The 18,910-nt window shown below is 45.3% G+C and overlaps 1 protein-coding gene across 9 annotated transcripts in view; it reads right to left on the bottom strand.

Annotated features, from left to right (window-relative positions):
- LOC139049730 (splicing regulator ARVCF-like) overlaps positions 1 to 18,910 on the bottom strand; it is a 137,118-nt gene that overhangs the window by 10,399 nt on the left and 107,809 nt on the right. For all 9 annotated transcript variants that reach the window (XM_070525518.1, XM_070525512.1, XM_070525513.1 and 6 more), the window contains 10 exons: positions 18,405 to 18,525; positions 16,268 to 16,384; positions 14,369 to 14,529; positions 12,693 to 12,937; positions 11,546 to 11,811; positions 9,533 to 9,683; positions 8,205 to 8,437; positions 5,371 to 5,602; positions 3,095 to 3,114; positions 1,587 to 1,730 (listed from right to left, as the gene is read on the bottom strand). In XM_070525518.1, coding sequence (XP_070381619.1) covers positions 1,587 to 1,730; positions 3,095 to 3,114; positions 5,371 to 5,602; positions 8,205 to 8,437; positions 9,533 to 9,683; positions 11,546 to 11,811; positions 12,693 to 12,937; positions 14,369 to 14,529; positions 16,268 to 16,384; positions 18,405 to 18,525 — 1,690 coding nt within the window. The remainder of the gene's footprint in view (positions 1 to 1,586; positions 1,731 to 3,094; positions 3,115 to 5,370; positions 5,603 to 8,204; positions 8,438 to 9,532; positions 9,684 to 11,545; positions 11,812 to 12,692; positions 12,938 to 14,368; positions 14,530 to 16,267; positions 16,385 to 18,404; positions 18,526 to 18,910) is intronic.

Genomic DNA, 18,910 nt, shown 5'->3' on the forward strand with positions numbered 1-18,910 from the left:
CTTCGAGTGATGTCACTGCAGAGGGCATTTCACATTTAATGTGGATGAAACTGGTGCGTAATGCCTGCAAACATGATATTAAACTAAACTTGCTGCAAAATGCTACATCAGCATGAAATTAGAGCACAATCGAGGAAGCTCTTTAGCAAGAAGAGTCATGTACACCTCGTGCTCCTATTCATGCAACAACCAGTACAACAAAGCTATCTAAGTCACAGCTACTAAGCAGAACAGCAAAATCAAGAGAGTGAAGGACAAGATAGGACAGGCCCCAAGACCAATTTTTTTTTCTCTACGTTTTCCAAAGCATGTGTCCTTGTGAACTAAGCTGCCTTCAGCCCATTCCCCATATCATCTTCATTGTGGATAACCTGTATGACGTCAGCTAGAAGAAGAAGGCCTCAACCGGTGATTTTAACTTACTGGAAATTGCCGTAGGCTAACGCAAGCCTATGGCCACAAATGCCCTTTTATCACTGCACCTAACTAATCCTTTGCTGCCTTTGGCTGTGCTTTCCTTCACTTGGGATCTATTCTCTTAGGAAGTTCAGTATGAATTTCAATGTAAGGGAGGCACAGTCAAGGATGGCAAAGGATTACACGAACTGATGAGATTTGGCGATTTGCAAGCATAGGACGGAGCCTGCCTACACAAGACAGGGCGGACTGGAAATTGCTGGCGGGAGGCCTTCATTCAGACAATATCTGCGACGACAAATCTAAATAATTTCCAGTATGTTAATAAGTCATACGAGACAATGTTGGGCATCTTGAAATGAGCAAGTTGTAGCTCACAATACCAAATAAGACCCGATTATTACATGGAAAATGTTGCAGACCTGAACCTATTTACCAACAAATGGGATGATATGTTAGCACCTCCTGCCCTTTCTACCAAAAACATAAAATGTTGCCTATGATGTTTAAGCGCACAAAAATTTCTGACCCTCTGAGTTTTCCAGACCTGTATCTAACCACACTTCAGAAATGTCGTCACTTTGAATGTTTCAAATTTTTGGCACAATTTTGTAAATTCACCGTGATGCACTTCACTGGACTACATTACTTCTTCAGCACCCCAACAACTAGACAGTATCGCAATCTTAATATTATGCCACATATTTCTCATACAAACATGCCTATAATATACAGTTTTCTTTCCATTAACAGTAAATTATAGATTGTTTTGCCTAGAAATTTCGCAAATATCCTGCAAATGAATTTCTAGCACCCATTTAACACTTGCAAGGGTGTGTACAATTCATTGTTTTTGTTATTTTGTAACCAACTCCAACTATAGTCCAGCACTCGGCAGCAGTACGTACAAAAAAATTAAATGACATCACGCTGGATTTGATGCAACTCCATGACCACAAGTGGTAGTCGCATAATATGCGAAGTAATCATTCCACAGAAAGTACTGCACATAAAAAAGAAAAAAAAAAAACACACCACAAAATGCGCAAGCACGGCATTGCACGAGTAACTTCTTCGCCGCCGCCTGCCGAGTGCGAAACGGAGCACAGAAAACGAACAACAACAAGCAAAGAAGAAATCGCAAAAGCAGTGCCGGGAAGGACGCTTACGGGGCCTGGTGGGAAAATCGGGACGCCGCCAACGGGCGGGCGGTGCATTGTTGGCTGCTGCGGCTGTGCGGGCTGCGGAGAACCCGGCTGACCCTCGGCAGCGCCACCACCATGGCTGAGTTCGCTCAGAGGAAGTTCCTCCGACTGGACAAACATCAATGAAATGCCATGCTGAATAGCTCTCAACATAACAGAGAAGCCTATTAATCTACTTCTGCAACAGCTGGCCAGGTGCTATCTACGCAAACTGTGCTCACCCAACAATGGTGCCCGCATTTCCTTCGGAAAAGAAAACAGTAAAAGAACCCTAGATGGCACAAACAATTTACTTGATAATGATATATCAAGCCAACCCACACCACCATACTTCTAATAGTCACTCTCCTTTTAGCACAAGCATGATGTGTAAATCACAATAAGGAACGTTAAAATCCCATTAATTCTAGAGTAGAGTACATTTGTAAGTTAACGGGCATTGTTTCCTGATATACAAAAGACCATAATCAACTTGTGATCAGCAGTGAGGACAGGGCTTAAATACAGTAAATAGAGCTGGTTTTGGGCACTAAGAATGCTCTGAAAAAACTTGCTGCTAGAAAAAACTTCAGTGATTGACAGGTTTGTCTCAATGGCACTTTATACAGTTGAATCTCGATAATTCAAACTCAAAGAGGCTGGAAAAGTTTGTCTGAATTAAATGGAGTTCAAATTAAAGGAAGCTCACTGAATGAAAGACTTATGTACAATGCTGTGTTACATGTGTGCTGAACTAACACATGAGTGATGAGTTCAGAATTGTGGCTTCAGGACAGCGTAGAATGTGCTGCCGTGAAGCCGCACCTCAAGGCAAAATTTGCATATAACCTTAACCCCGACTTTACAGATAAATTTTTAAAATTTTTTGATGTGCGTTTTATGCGCTGAAATACAATACTAGCAATGGGAGATGGGAGCCGCAGCCGACATGTGTCCGCACTGCGAGGCCAGAAGAGCTGCCGCACAAGTTGGCGCGCTGCTGAGGGCATGGTCGGAGCAGCGTTACATTCGAATCAACCACCGTAAGCACACACACCTTTGAATTACTGGGTGGTTTCACACATTGAAACTCACACCATTTGGGAAAAACTGCGGCATCAGTTCGAACAAACCAGAAGTTCGAATTACGAGCTTCCGCTGTAGTTGATGGAAGGCTGTGCAAAACTAGAACCCAAAACTGTCTCTTTCAAAAACAATGCCGAGAGAATGATTCAGCAGCGCATTGTGCTTCGGCGACCCATTCTCGTGAGCTGTAATATGTGTGGGCGGAGCAAGTCATGGTGAATACACAGGAACTCGTGGGAGTGGATCATGACTTCTAGATACAGAACACAGTTTCACAAGATACCTAAGTGCACTAGTGATAATGACAATCCTTCAAAGACAAAAGTGCCTGCTGCTTACAGTTTACAAAATGCTATTTCATCATGTCATTATAGAGAAAACTACAGACAAGAAGAAAATGTGCTTACCCGACTGTATGGCATGTTCACTGGAAAAAGAGAAAGAGAGGGGAAAATATTACAGCAACCTGAAGTTTAAAAGTAGCTTGTGTTTTTTGTGAGAGCACGCAAGTTATTCCGAAACATAAGGTGCTTTTCCCCAAAATCCAAGCCCGAAAATGCAGACTTTCTCAGCAACGAAACGTTGATGGCACCTGTCACTTTTATGGTGAAGTGCAAGAACTATTACACCTCATCCTCCCAATGACAGATGTACCATCGTTCCTTTTACGGGGACAATCACCCGAGTAGTTGCGCATCACCTACGAAGACATGTGGCTTCTCTTTATTCAGGGTGAAACACGCAAATACTGCTCTCAAACATGGCAATAAACAAAACACATTGTGGAGTAGTACAACCATGTGAAAATTGAGCATGGGCAAGCCAATTACAACCCAGAGCACTTGTGACATAACCGCTTATAGTGCTGGATTGCATATAATGTGGTTTTTTCTGACTCCCATAGAACTCAATGTATATGCATACGGCTTATAGTGCAGCCGTGTGAGACGGAATGCTGTTTATAATGCGGTTGCCGGAATATCCCGCAGACAAGCAAGGCAGCAAGTGCGCTTCTCCGCGAGGCACGGTGACCATGGGGAGAGCAACAATTCCGATGCAGAGCAAGACACGCGGCGCGAGGAACAAGGAACAGCAGAGAAAAAAAATGAAAAGAAAAAGAAAGGAAAGACACAGCGGCAGCGTGATGGTTTAGCGGGCACGCAGGGGCTGCCTAGGCAATGGAGTAGCTGTCTGCTATGGCCAATCACCAACCATGCGTGGTCCTTATCCAATGCGTGTGCAATGCAGCCTTTTGGTTCTTCAGTTTGTGTGCGGAAAGTAAATAGAGCCGCCAAATGATCTTTTTCGGATACAGACGGGGTTGCAGAAATGTCTGAATTATCGGCCAGGCCAGAAAAACGAATTTCAATGATAAAATCTCAATATGTTGTTTTGGAAAGCTCCAGCAGGGTAGAAAAATCAGCCGAGGCCAAGAGTGCACTTCACATTCACCATATCGTCATCGGCATTTCAAAATGACCACCTCATACGCTCTTCGAGCCTGGCTGCCGTAGCTTCCTTTGTGTTGCTGCAGTACGCGTGCTTAGGCAATGCTTCCTCTGGCTTAGGTGCATCGTCCGCCTTCGCGTTTTCTGCGTTTGCTCTATCAGCATGGAAGTGCCGACTTCAAAGACATGCCGAGTTCAACACGATGCCGCAATTAAAAGGAAAGCAATCACATGTGCGGACCCGGACGGAAGTCGGGCGGCATCACGGGTGTTCGGAGTTCCCTAAACATGCATACGTGAATGGCACACACAGGAGAGGCGTTCTACACCGGCGGCTGCTACGTACGGCGTGCCCGCACAGCCCCTATTTTGAAAGCGATCTGCGACACAGACAAGAGTCTACGCACCTAGGCGCACCGTGCTGTGTTCTCGTCGCTTCGCGTCAAAGCGTGAGACTGTACAAAGGCGAATTCCCTCATTTCTGCTAGCGCACTTCCTCACTCCAGCGTTTTGATAAAGAGTTGCCACAGTCATTGAGCGAGACGTGTTCATGTTTGCTTGCGTTCGTGTGACACCATGCTTATTAATTTAGCTAGTAAACGAATGTTTAAATGTTTATACGGCCAATAAAACTACTATCCTTACTTAGCGTATAGCTGTTTACTAATTTGCTATCGTAATCAAGGCTCCGCCTTTTGGGCGTAAGTGCGACTTTTTTTATTTATTGCAACTTTAGTGCATCGGGAATATATCTTTGTCTTTTCCAAATGAGAGAAAGTAGTATTTCTGTATGAAAGAACGAGGTGCGCGGTACTGTAAAGGACTCTTCTTTCTTTAGGTTACGGCAAACAGGTGCACGTTACAATCGAGTGTGTTCTTTTCTTCCCTCTTTTTGGTCACGGAAAACGGGTGCATGTTACAATCGAGGGCGCGTTACAATCGAGTAAACACGGTATGTTCTATGGGGTGTCGACAGGGTATGAAGAAATCTTTGTTGTTGCGAAAATTTCAACAAAGCGGACTTCGCTGCGCTAGGATTTGACTGTAATGCCTGCCTCTTCAAGAAATCCAGCTTAAGGAATCTGCATATCTGCAGATATGCGACAAACATGATGAAAATAGAGAAAACAAAAACAACACAGCAAAGCCATGCCCTGTTTTGAGCAAGTGGTAGTGAAGGAAAAACTGTTCTCACATTCACTGCCCACACAGTCAATCATGCAAGCGATGCTCACCAGGGGGCTGCCCGCTGTTAAGCTCTCGGGCCACACGCGGCAGGGTGCGGTCCTCGTAGCGGGTGCCACCTTGCGAGCTGATTGGCCGGCTCAGCGTGTTGTTGGCGCTTGACGGGGGCGATGACGAGGAGTTGCGTGCCACGAGCGTCCGTGTGAGGAAGTGGTACTCGCGCCAGCCGGCGTTCTTGTAGACTTCCCGCAGCTCAACGTGCTGCCACAAGTTGTACAGAAGCTAGAAAAGATTGAATAAGGAAAACGTGGGGAAAAAAAAAAAAGTGAAGCATAGCATTGCAAAGGTCACTTCAGATAAATACATGTGCCAAACAGCTGCCAAAACGTGTGCCTTCCAAATGTCAAGCTCACAATGCACTTTTCACAGCAGACAATTTGTCAATAATCTCTAACTGGCCTGTTATAGCATCAGAGATTGACAATGATATTTATGAGCAAATTTTGTCAGGCGGGTGAAACCGAATGTTGGCAAATTGCGCTGGAGAAAAGAGGTGCCTAAACATGACCATTTAAGCAATAATTACATACTTTTGCATGTCAGCCAACGCTAAAAGAACCAAGTAACAGGCCTATATTTAAGACCTCAATGCAGAAATGGCATCTTCAACAGTGTAATAACTCAATAACGCTGAGAGAATTTCTAACTCGGGGAAAGAGTAAAAACTGGCAGCCTTGTGCTCGAGCTCCTTGCACAGCGTTTTAACAACACGTGGCAGCGATATGGCGTGGTGCAGTATTCGAGGCAACTGCTTCTGCAGGCGTGTTGCAACGTTGGTGCAATGAGCAATGACGACAAGGCGTTGCAGACCTCGAACCTTAATTGGTGCACGAGATGAGACAGACGGGAACAGTTGGTATTTGTCAGCGCCCACTGCAAGAATTAAGATTTAGCTTGACATTTACTATCCATTTCGCTCAGACCAGTGCATGCACCATCACGTGGTAGGCAGGTGCACAGCTGCTCAGAAAAAAGCGCTAATGCATGTGAGTGTCCGCAGCACTTCTGGCAGCAGTGGAATCCAAAACGCTGGCCTGGCTTTGGTAGAGCCTACTAAGCGAAGCGTGACAACGTGTCCAATTGGCTTCGTCATTTCTGCAGCTAAACACACAGTGCATACCTAGAAGCATTCTAACCCTCCACCCATGGGCTACACATGTGCTGTCGAAACCAGGACAGCATGACAACAGCAGAGACGCATAAGTGCCTCTAGTAGTTGAGTATAATTGCTATCGCATAAAAATATGGGTCAGTCAGTGGAAAGTCAATTCTACGGTGGCATGAACAAAGCAGCGTAAAGCTACTGTATGATGGACCAGGCCTCTTGCATTGCACTCATGCTTTCTGCATGTTAAAATATGCTCCCTTGTTAAGTATGCTCCAGAGAAGTGCTGTCCTTATAGAACTTGCGTCATTCTCACTGATTCTTGAGGGCAATTACAGTGAAACGATGCGCATTCGATAAGCTAAACCGAAGCCTAGTATTGAATTACACTGCAAACTGGACACAAAAGATTTGGCAAAAACCGACACCATACTTGTGCTTACGTAATCCACACGAAAAACTAAGAAATTTGAGCCTGAAATGGGGCAAGTGCTTGAAATGTAACATGAGCCTTGTGATGTGGCTTTTCCGCACTGCAGAATGCATTGCTGTGAAGCCGCACCACACTACAGCACGATGAGTAAACACAGCAGCGTGACAACTAAACAAACAAAACAAAAAATTGTCTCTAGAACTCTGCTGTGTGTCATAAATGAACAGCGTAGCATACATACAGTGACTATGGCTACGTGGGCAAAGTGGCTACTGCAACAGCAAGGCATCTAGATGACGCTCAAAAGACCAGAGAAACGACATGAACACAATAAAGTCTAGTGCCTGTTCTGTGTGCCAGTTTTCTTACTTGTCCTTACAACAGTCTGGATATGTTTGACGTATAGCACAGCACAGCTGTCTGTGCTGTGCTCACTTCTGATCCCATTTACTCTGTATCCATGCCTCAATACCTGCCTAGCATCACTTTACTTAAGGGGGAACATGGGTCCCAGAAATTTTTATTTTTATTTTTGGGTGAATCTTTACACATTCCACTGTCTGGGGTAATCTTTCGTGCTGATTTCAAATCTGTAATTAAATTTTTGATAGCTGTAGCAGTTAAAAAAGTATTGAGGTGTGAAGTCAAATTAATTTCAAACTCATTACGGGGCTTTTTGATGATTCCGTCTTGCTAAACCAAAAACTAAATGCATGACACCATTGCTAAAGACATACTGTAGGGGGTGATGCTATTTTTATTCATTCATAGAGGTTGTAATTCGGGGAACACGATCGAAGGCATAAGGTTTCCTTCAAGCCTTACTGGAGCATAAACTCTGCTGCTGTGATCATCCGGCTACCATGGGAATGATAGATAGTACATGTGTCTAAAGCTTCATGCTTATGGATTCAAACATCCTTGCGACATTAATGCTTTATCTTACTAAATTTCCAAGCCCTCAGTTTTCTGAGCACAGGAAGGCAATTGGTCTCCCTGCACGTGCATAATCACTGCAAATTGTTGCACTTAAAAGCAATATTTTTGTTGCGAATGAGCAATTTACGAAGTTACAAAACCATTTGAAGCCAGAAGGTCGAAGTTTAGGCAAATCCCTGTACACTGCCCATCATCAATCCCACACTGGCTGAGCTGCCATGCTTGCAGCTACCATGGACACTAGCGCCAGAGTTCCCCCTGGCGTTCTTTTTTGGAAACTCCATGCATGAAGGGGTCAAGGTACGCCCGCATACGAAGCTATGGAGCCTGGACGAAATCGCACGCACCTGAGACGTGAACTTGACAACGCGTGCTGAGAAGCGGCCCTTCTGCTTGGTGATGTAGGTTAGCCGCGTGACACCGCCGGCCTCTAAAAGTGAGCGTGCAAAGTCACTGTTTCGCACAATCACTTCGTTGAGCGTAGCAAGCACAGCCGCGATGGTGTCGTCGGAGGTGCCCACGTCGTGCTGCGGGTTGCCGTTGGGCAGCTTCTGGACCAGATCGCTCATGGCGTACTTGCCTGCAGCAGAAGACGGCGGCGCATTAGGCAAATGGTGCAAACGTTAAAAGACTAAACGAGGCTGTGGATCACTATTTCGTTCGCCAAAGTTTGTTCCCACTGCGAGATACAGGAACATCATTAAATAAACAAATATTTTTATTCTAATTATCATGTACAAAAGCTGTTTAGAGGTCGTAAACACACCTATACCTGGAAACCTGATCACCTCAAAAATAAAGGAGTTTGACCAAGAAGGGAAGAATAGGCAAAAGAAAGAAATAATAATAACTTTCTTTCTATTGCACGCGCGCGTGTATGGGGGGGGGGGACCATAGCAACGTCAGAAATAGCCCTGAATTGCTACCAGTGCATTTGCTACAATAGAATCAGCTCTACATGTGGTTCGAGAGATGGCGTTTATTCCACCATCACCAAATCTTTCAAGGAGCCTTTAAAGAAACTTGTTTTATACATTATTTTTGTTATAGCGATTCATTTTACATGATGGACAGGTTTCCTTGTTGGGTCGGCATAGAAATGCTTATGCATTTAAAGCAGGCTGAGCGTTATCCCAGTCATTCTTTCTGTCAGGCCTTGAGCGACTGCGATAATGCACAGCCTGTTTTTACCGCACGCTTGCCACCAGTGTTCTGGCGTCTGCTTTGCTGTTAGCTTCCCCGCCATCAGGCCCACCACCCCTGCCGGTGTGCCGTCACGGCATGTTTGGCACTAGGGTGGACGCGCAGCTTACATAAGTTAGCTGTAGAATTTCGTTTACGCAATCTCAGCCTTTCTCACATAGCATTATTACGTACTTCCAACACAGTAACGAGTAGTGAGAGTAAGTGCGCTTGTCCTAAACGCATGTACAGTGTAAAAGATGCTAGACTCTCCGAAAAACTACAGCAAGGTCTTTCGATCGTGGGACTGTACAAGAGCGCAGTTGAGGGCGCGTTTACTATGCAAACGCGTTCCTTACACGAGTATACAGTATATCGCAGATGCACCACTGCCCAAGTAAAATCCCACTTATTGGTGCATTTTTGGTATCGTAAGCAAATATATATTAAATAAACGCTTGTCGCCCTGCAGTTATGTGGCTCTGCAACTCACCGATCAGCTCCTTGTTCCGCTGATCCATGGCTAGATTTCGCAGTGCCGTGGCCACCGCACAGACCACCCTGTCCACTTCCATCCGGAGCAGTTCCACCAAGACGGGCAGGCCCCGATCTTTCCTCACAGCTGCCCTGATGTCTATGCTTGGCTGCAAGCAAGCACAAGTATTTTTCACACTTGGGAGACAACACCCAAATGAACAGTGCGCTAGTATATTTTCCTGCCCAAGTTAAACTCTGGGAAACATGGTTAAGAAGCACGTGGGGGGAAAATCAGCCCTTTCAGACGTGTTTCAAAGCAGGATACATTTTAGTGCATTTACAGCATAGACCACTTATAGTGCAAGTTGCCGGAGTCACAAATGTTCACACTATAAATGGTACCACACTATAACCAAAACAACATTTTTCAAAGGCTGAATTTGTGCAAAACAAGGAGACCAAGCAGTTGCGAGTATCTGAGGATCGTAGCATGCGGCTTGAATGTTTTCATGCGTTTAAATTTACAAACGTTGGAAGGTTAATGTCAGGGGACCTGTAGTCCTCGCATAAAAAAGAAAGAAAAAAAAAAGAAAGGAAGAAAAAGAATAGAAGGAAAGGTAACATAAAGGAAACTCGCCGACTAAATTTACAGACCTGCTAGATTATTTGAAATTCCCTGCAGTGCTGCCGCCAACACCACAGAACTAATACAGAACGGCAATCAAAATTTCGGATGCCATACAGTGTCTCAGTAATTTCTCGAACTGATTCATGAGCGTGCAATGTTTAAAACATGATGTAAACAATGTTTCCGCCATGCAAGTGTTGTCCGCGCCATCTGCGCCCTCACTTTCACTGTTGAGGTGATTCTTTTGCTTTGCAACTGCCACACAGCCACTGCGACACGTTTCGTTAGTTCAGCGCCAAACTGCGACTTTGGTCAGAGACACCCTGACGAGGCATGCTGAATGGCCCCAACCGGCGGTGGTGTGGGGTGGCATGCCGTTGTGGAAAGCTCGCCGTTGACCTCCCCGTAACAATATGTTCATACCTGTGCATGACTACATAGAGATTGGGCATGTGATCACACACATAGGCTGAACTGACAGCAGCACGTGTGAAGCTCATTTTGGTTTCTCGGGCGATCAGCCGTGGCAATTCGTGCGAATGCCTACAAAGTTTGTATGTATGTGTGCGGACTGGTAGGAATGCAGAAGCTCGCATGTGAACACATAAAGCCTAAAAACTCCGAACTAAATTTGTGGACCACCGCTTAAACTGACAGTAGCCAAAGTACCATGCGTGAGATGTGTACTTCACGACGATGAGCATCACTACAGGTGCACAAAAACTGAAGGACCAAAGACCGGCAATGCGCACACATACAGTAAGGAGGGAGTGCAGCTGCAAGGGCGGCTTCGTAGCCTAGGCAAGCCCCACACGCCTGCATCGCACGGCCACCGTTTTATTTTTTATTTCTTTGTTCGTTCGCTCCGTGTCTCGTCCTCCTACGCATCACTCTTGTCGCTTCTCCCCCGCGTCTTGTGGGCCCAAGACGTCGCCCCCACCTGGGAGCCACACTAGGCCTACCTGCCCTAACTTCCAACCCTGCAGTGGCAAATAAAGTTCTCTCTCTCACACACAGGTATGTTATAAGTGGTCTAACCTGTATTCAATGCACGACAGAGGCAGTGCAAATGAACAAGTCGTGATAAGTATGCACGGTACCTTAATGTTGCTTCAACAACTTTCACCAAGGCAACACAATATCCACTATTCTACAAGCTGCGTGACTGGAATACTAACTTATTTGCCCAGTAAGAAAATTCTTCACTATTCGCTGATTAAGAATTCAGGAATGACCCTAACCGAAAGGTCCACCTTTCGGTTGGAGTTATTTCCTTATTCCCAATTAATTGTCGCAACTAGACAGGTAATTATGTCGAAATATTGGAAGCCATCAACACATGCATGGAGACTGAGTCACGGGGGCCCCACAGCTTCAAACTTCCATGCCTCGAAAGCCTACCTGCCAGTAGCAGGCGGCCAGGTTCTGGATGGCACCCGCTGCTGCCTCTAGCGTCTCTGGATTAGAGCACTCAGACAGCAGCGCCAAATATGGCTGCACAACCTCCGGCTGCCAGAGGAGTTCCATGCCAGACGGGGGATCCGACTGTGGCCGTGGAGATGTACTGGCCGAAGCCGATGCCAGAGCCGATCCGGAGGACTCCTTCTTTTGCTTCTCCAGGGCTTCTTTCTTCTTCTTGGCCCCAAAGCAGCCCAAGCTGTCGCCCACTGCGTTAGGCAGGTAAGACAGCCACAGATGAGTTTAGCAAAGGAACACCACGACATATCACCTAACACACGAGCCACGATTTATGTTTGTCTAGTAATCATTTGTTATTGAATGCATAACACTCTTGGCCTTGAACTTGAATAGGAAGTTCACCCTTTATAGAGTTTTAGAATAGGGTACCCAAGCCACACCCCAGCGTCGGGTGACCCAAGCTCCTTTGTGGGCCCTTCGTGCTCTTTTGTGCCCAGTCTGAATTTTTGTTGTATGTCCGATGGCTTGTGTTGCCAACGTTTGGGCCACCTAAACTAAAACTCTCATATGACACGTGCATCGCGCCTGTGGAAACCATGAACGATGGTTCTGTATCCTTACTGCAATGCCTATGCATGTGCTGACCCATAAATGCTTGTTCCGAGATTAGCCATGTTGTCAGTTTTGTTGTCTTAGGGTTTACTGACATGTGAAGATAACTATATTTACATGTGAAGAAAAAAAGTGCGGTACTATGGAATTTGCGGCTCAACAAATCACTGCTCAATGAGAGACGTGCGATTTGAACTTCAAGGACTATACCAGACTTGTGCCACAAGCAGAACAAAAAGTGCTGTGCTCAAGTTGGTTCCTAAACTGACTTCCAGTCACTCAATGCTTCTTACCAAGTTCTTGCGTGTTCCGACAGCATATGTGGCTTTTATAAGAAGTACAATACATGACGCCATTGCAGAAGTGCCCTGCATGTAGTCCCACAATTACACATGCTCTCCATACTACCATTATTACATAACAGGAATCAACATGGAATCCTTATCGATTCTGTAACAATGGTGACTGGAACACACAGAAGTTTCTGTTCGGCAGCGGGAAACGCTCAGCAACACACCTTTTATGGCTGCGCCCGTGGCACGCGACGGTGTCGGCGCCGGTGCGTGCTTGTCGTACTCGGGGTCCTCAACTTCCTGCAGCCGGTAGGACAGGTTACGCAACGTGCAGACGCAGTTTTCCACGCTCTTGTTGTCCATGTCGTTCTTGCGCACCGCCGTCCGCATCAGGTGGAGAAGGGCATCGCAGAGGCCCTCGCACTCTCGAAGCTTCCGCCGCGCATACTCCCCAGCAGAGCTCACATTTCTGGCGAGGGAAAGATGACGCAGTGAGACGCATGTTGTGAGATGTGAATCTATTTGCAAACACGTTTCCCATAAACTGATTTCAACGGTTCAGAATTGCGAATGAGAAACAGCATGCAAAAAAAAAAACCAGGGTGGCCCTTGTTTGCACTGGCCTCATTTGGTCAGAATCATACAGACAAAAACAGAACAAAATAAATTCCAGCAGAACGCATCCATGATGACTGTCGCCAGTAATGCAATTAGCATTCAAGCACTGTAGCGACACACTGTATTGCTGAAGTGACGTTCATTTAAACCCTGCAGTGGACATTCTGAGACTTCTGTGGCTTCGGCTAAATGCGACACAGACGCCTCCGGTATCGGCCCATTTTGCCATGGCACTCGCTTGCCAAGGTTGGCAGTGAGCATCAAGGCATCATGCCTGTATGATGATGATGCAATGGTGACGATGAAACGATAAGGAGTGAATGATGCAGATGGAACGATGAAGGCAGTATGAAGATGTGAGATAATGATTCTAAACTGATGAATATGGCATAACGTCTACAGCAAGAGGACGATGGCATGAGGATAAGATGATGACGAGTGCATGACAATAGCACGTCAACAACTGTAAGATGACAATGGCTGATGACAAGGGTATGACAACAACCTGATGACAATGCTAGACTGGACTGACGACAATGAAATGACCATGACAACACGACGATGACAGTATGACAATGAATGCATGACGACTACTGTCTGACGACGATGGCATCATGACAGCAGCATAATCACGATTGAATTATGACAGCATGATTGCAATACAATGACGAACAAGGAATGATGACGATGGAACAACGAAGGTGGTATGACGACAACGGAGTGACTGTTTGTGAGGTGATGACGATGGTAAAGCGACAGCCTGACGATGACAATGAGATGATGGTGAAGGTATGATAACGACGGCATGACAATGACAGCATGAGCAGAATCGGATAATGAAGCTGGATCGATGATGATGGAACAACCCCAACGGTATTTCAACGACAGCATGACAATGAATGCGTGGCAACTGTATGACGACAACGGCATGATGACGACTGCAGGACGAGAGTCTGATGTTGAAGCTGGAATGATGACGATGCAACAACCACAGTGGCATCACGAGCATGAGCACATACCTAGTTGCCCGAGTTAGTAGACAACACAGACAACTGCGTTGGCCCAAGAGGCTACAGAGACGATAGATCGGCTCAACATGCCTAAAGTAGGCAAAGAATGCCAATCGCACGACACGCCATCGGCAGCTAGAAAATTTTTGTTTCTGTATGTGTCACTTGCACCCTGCAACCAGATAAAAATGCCTGCTGAAACAGCTGCTCCAGCAGTCATTGTATGGCAACGCAGCGTGCCAGCGGGGAGTGCCGTTAACTGCCGTGCTCACCGCAAGACTCCGTTGGCATTGCGAAAGACGATGGTCCAGTAGATCTCCTGGGGCTTCGTGTGGTCGCCCCTGTCGCGGTTGCGGTCCCAGCCGGACAAGGGGATGATCACGTGGTTCACCAGCACTTGGAGGGCATCGTCAATGATCGGCCTCTTCAGCTCCTGCACAAGAGATCAGCTGGCTTGTCACACGGCTCAGCGGACTGTTATACCAGCACAAAGAGACGTGGCAAATTGTGCGAGTTGATAGGCTGTGAACTGTAGGCGCGGGGGTAGTAGTACGACTCAGCAGTTCGTACAGTCGCATGCAAAAAGATGGTATTGATGTTTGTTCACCTTTAATATCTTTTACACCTTATTTCTGCGCAATTTTCAGTTTTCCGATGCCGTCTTCAGACAGTTGAAGCATTTCAAACCTGTACAAGTGAACATTTACTCTGCGGCTGCTACTTCAATCGAGTACAATTTTTTATTGATGAGTTCTGTTGTTGTTTGGCAGTTGGTTGAATCTTTATTTATCTGCCATGTATTCGTGTATGCTTTGTCTCACATGCAATCGAGCTACAGTTTTCTAGCTTTAGTCTGCAGAATTTATCCCCTATGTTGAATGGGAAGTACCGTATTTACTCGCATAATGATCGCACTCGCGTAATGATCGCACCCCTAAAATTTGTCGTCAAAATTTGATTTTTTTTATTTCCCGCGTAATGATCGCACCCCGAACTTGCCGCAGCGATATGTCGTGTGCTAAGTCTAGCGAATAATGATCGCGCTTACCACCTGTCGAATGCTACGCGAACGACTCTTCAAGACAAGCCAAGCGGTCTGCACGCACTAAACATTCTTAAGTAGATGCCTCATTTCATTACTTTCATCACTTTCCGCACTTCCATGACAAAATGAGGTACAACCAAACTTGCCTTTATTATGGGTTGGCTTTATAATGGCTGATGTCAACAAAAACAATAAAGGCGCATTTCGATTCTTTTCATCTGCTTTTGCACTCGTGAGCACGCAACAAATTGCGCGCGGCAATGATAGTAGCCACGTTTACTCTGATACGTTAAACGTGTACCCTATTCATACGCCGACGCTTGTAACACAGCTAAGATATTCGCCCACCCTTAGCGGAAAGTAGTGAAGACAGATGCCGCAGTTTCCGCAGCATGCCCGTCATGTGTTTCTGTCACTGGCAGCTAAGCGCGCCCACCTATTTCTGTCCCCTCAAAGTGGACATGGCTACGTTATTGCCGCAAACTTGCCGATATTAACGATATTATTCATCACTAATACGGAAGAAACTGTTTCAATGCACGTAATGTACTCACGAGAAGAAAAAAAAAAATCGCGTTCGGCGCGTTCGGCTCGCTCCGCTAGCCGCCATTTTTGTTTTGGTGTCCCGCACCCGCAATCTCGCATCCCGCAGCAAACGCGGACGAAAAAAAAAATTTTTTTTTTCCCGGGAAATTTAACCCGCGTAATGATCGCACCCCTGAATTTGCTTCAATTTTTCTGACAAAAAAAGTGCGATCATTATGCGAGTAAATACGGTAAGGACAATTTTCGAAATTTCAAATGTTGTTTGTGTTGTGTTACCCTTCATACTTCCGTATCATGACATCACCAAAGTTTTAATGCCAACCGGTCAAGGGTGTGTCAGCTAACCTTAGCCAGAGTTTAAAAATATGCGAATGCCTTTTGATTATCTCCAAGCGACAGCAAACAACATTAACTTGGTTCTGTCTAGCTATGCGGCACTCGCATATCTTTAAGCTCTGGCTAAAGTTAGCTGGGATACCCTGTAAATTGTACAAGTGGCTTTTACAGACAACAACATTTTTAGGCTGCATGACGACACAGGCCATCAGTTGTAACTCGTGAAACTTACAAATTGACTCACCTCGCATGAAGAAAGGTTCCACAAGACCCCGGTCACCAGCTCGCGGATTTCATTGTCGGGCGTCTTTCGCAGTAGACGCACGAGGGCCGGTATGCCACCCGCATTGCGGATGGCTCGCTGCATCGCGGAAGAGAAAATGACGCACAATGTCAGCGTTTATAGGTTGACATTGTCATCCCATTATACATGACATTAATCAAATGACATTATAGGCCACAAGTTGACATTTACCGTATTTACTCGAATCTAACACGCACTTGTTCTCCGTTAGAACGGGTCCAAAAATAGCTTGCGCATTAGAATTAAGTACGACCCTAAATCTGCGTTACCATATCTCCATCGACATTTCGAAATGGGCACGTCGCACGCGCTCTGAGCCTAGCTGCCGTAGCTTCCTCCGTGTGCTGTAGTATGTGCGCTTAGGTTAGTGCACTGTCCGTCTTCGCAGACTTCCCGTTTTCTGCATTTGCTCCATCAGCATGGAAGTGCCGACTGCAAAGACATGCCGAGTTCACCACAATGCCGCAATCACAAGGAAAGTGACCACGTGTGCGAAGACGGACGGAGATCGGGCCGCATCACAGGCATTCGGAGTTCCCGAAATTTGCGTGCACGACTGGGCAAACAGGAGAAGCTTTCTACTCCAGTGGCTGCTACGTACGGCGCGGCCATGCGGCCCCTATCTTACAAGCAACCTGTGATGGAGGCAATAGTCTACGCATATTAGGCGCACCGTGCTGTGTTCTTGTTGCTTAGTTTGCGTTGAAGCGAGAGGCCACACAAAGGTTAATTCGCTCGCTCCTGCTACCACACTACCCCACTCCAGCGTTTTGATAAAAGAGTTTCCGCGGTCATTGTGCGAGACATGTTCATGTGTTCTTGTGTGCACATGACACCATGCTTGTTAATTTAGTTAGTAAGCGAATGTTTATAAGTTCATACGGCCGATAAAACTGCTACCCTTACTTTTCGTATAGCTGTCTACTAATTTGCTGTCGTAAACGATGCTTCGCTTTTCGGACGAAACTGCAACTTTTTTTTTATTTATCGCAACTTTAGTGTATTGGGAGTAAATCTTTGTTTTTCAAAATGACAGAAAGTCGTATTCCTGTATGAAAGAATGAGGTGCGCGGTACTGTAAAGGACATTTCTTTTTTTTAGGTCGCGGCAAACGGGTGCGCGTTAAAATCGAGGGCGGTTTTCTTTCCTTTGCTTTTGTCACGGAAAACAGGTGCGCGTTACAATCGAGGGCGTGTTAGAATAGAGTAAATACGGTATAGTTTATGGTTGGGTCACAAGACATTACAAGCACGAAAATTTTCAACAAGAAAGTTTTTCATGAGAACAGAAATGTATAGCGAGTTCACGGGTTTCACTAAATGCTTTTCCTCAATGTAATATTTGAGTGAAAAGTTAGTTATCTGAAATAAATGAATTTGAAGCTGTCAGCACAAACAGGAACATCATTAAGATAATTTATAAGATTGGTGAAAAGCAAAGCATGCATGTTTACAAATGTAGTAACATGTTGTTAATTTAGGTAAACAAACTTTTGTGTTAAGCAGTTTTTAAAATTTTTGAAGAAGCATGAGTAGCATGACAGCACACAGAAGTAATGACGAAAGTAGAACTACAAAGATAATCACAATGTAAAAAGTTTAGTTTACATAATTGAACTGCCCTTTGCAAGGTGTCCATCCTTGCTGGGATGACTAAAGGCATCCTTTTAGATGCTACCTCGAGCCAAGTTCTTTCGTAGCAGAAATTTTTGCAATGCTACAGAGTCTCAAAAGATTGCTAACAAAAGTTCTCTTTTTCTAATTCAGTGTTCTTTTGAGAGCTGGTTCTTTCGTCAGGATGTGTTTCATTGCCTGCATAAGATGTTGGGGAAAGCAAAATAAATATGCACTCCAATTTCATATTTGCAGCACAAGAACAAAACTGAACGCTCAAGTTCTTGGAAGTGAATAAGCTATAATAAATTATTGTTGTGTATGACATACACCTGTCGGTGATGTGCTGGTGGAAGAGGTGGGTTGAACGATTTGAACATGCTAGTACACTCTGAAGAAATTAAAGCTGTTGCCCTAACACAGTTAACACATAAGCAATGATCGCAAGATTAGGCAAGGCTTACCTTGTTTTCGTCGTTTTGTCGGCCATAGGAGAGGTTCCTAAGAGCACCGCAGGCATTCCTTTGAATTTCTGGGAAGTCTTGGTTCAGAAGTTCTATCAAGAGTGGGATGCCTCCCAAAGCTCTGTAATATAGACGAAAAAAAAATGTCAGGTCTCGTTTTGTTAAAATCATGGCACCTAAAAAGTGTAAGAACGATTCTGTATATCCTTTTGTACTAGTACTCTCTAGTCTTATAATTCTACTGTTTAGTAAAAAACCACTGGGACGGATTTCTGCACACAAAGAGATGCCTACAAGTTAGGCATACTTCCCAGGATCGAGTTTGTTAATTCAAACACACAAAAACATGAGACTTTTGATTTGTCTGCCTTTCATAGTAACCTGCAAGCTTGACGGAGGCCTAGAGTTGATTGATCGAGGGATTGAGGTTTCATTATTCAGGGGTAGTTTCATTTCTGTGTGACCAAGAGTGGAGTGGACATTACTGTGCGGATGATCACTTTCCC

Source organism: Dermacentor albipictus, chromosome 9 (assembly GCF_038994185.2).
Source record: "Dermacentor albipictus isolate Rhodes 1998 colony chromosome 9, USDA_Dalb.pri_finalv2, whole genome shotgun sequence".
In the NCBI taxonomy this organism is placed as follows: domain Eukaryota; kingdom Metazoa; phylum Arthropoda; class Arachnida; order Ixodida; family Ixodidae; genus Dermacentor; species Dermacentor albipictus.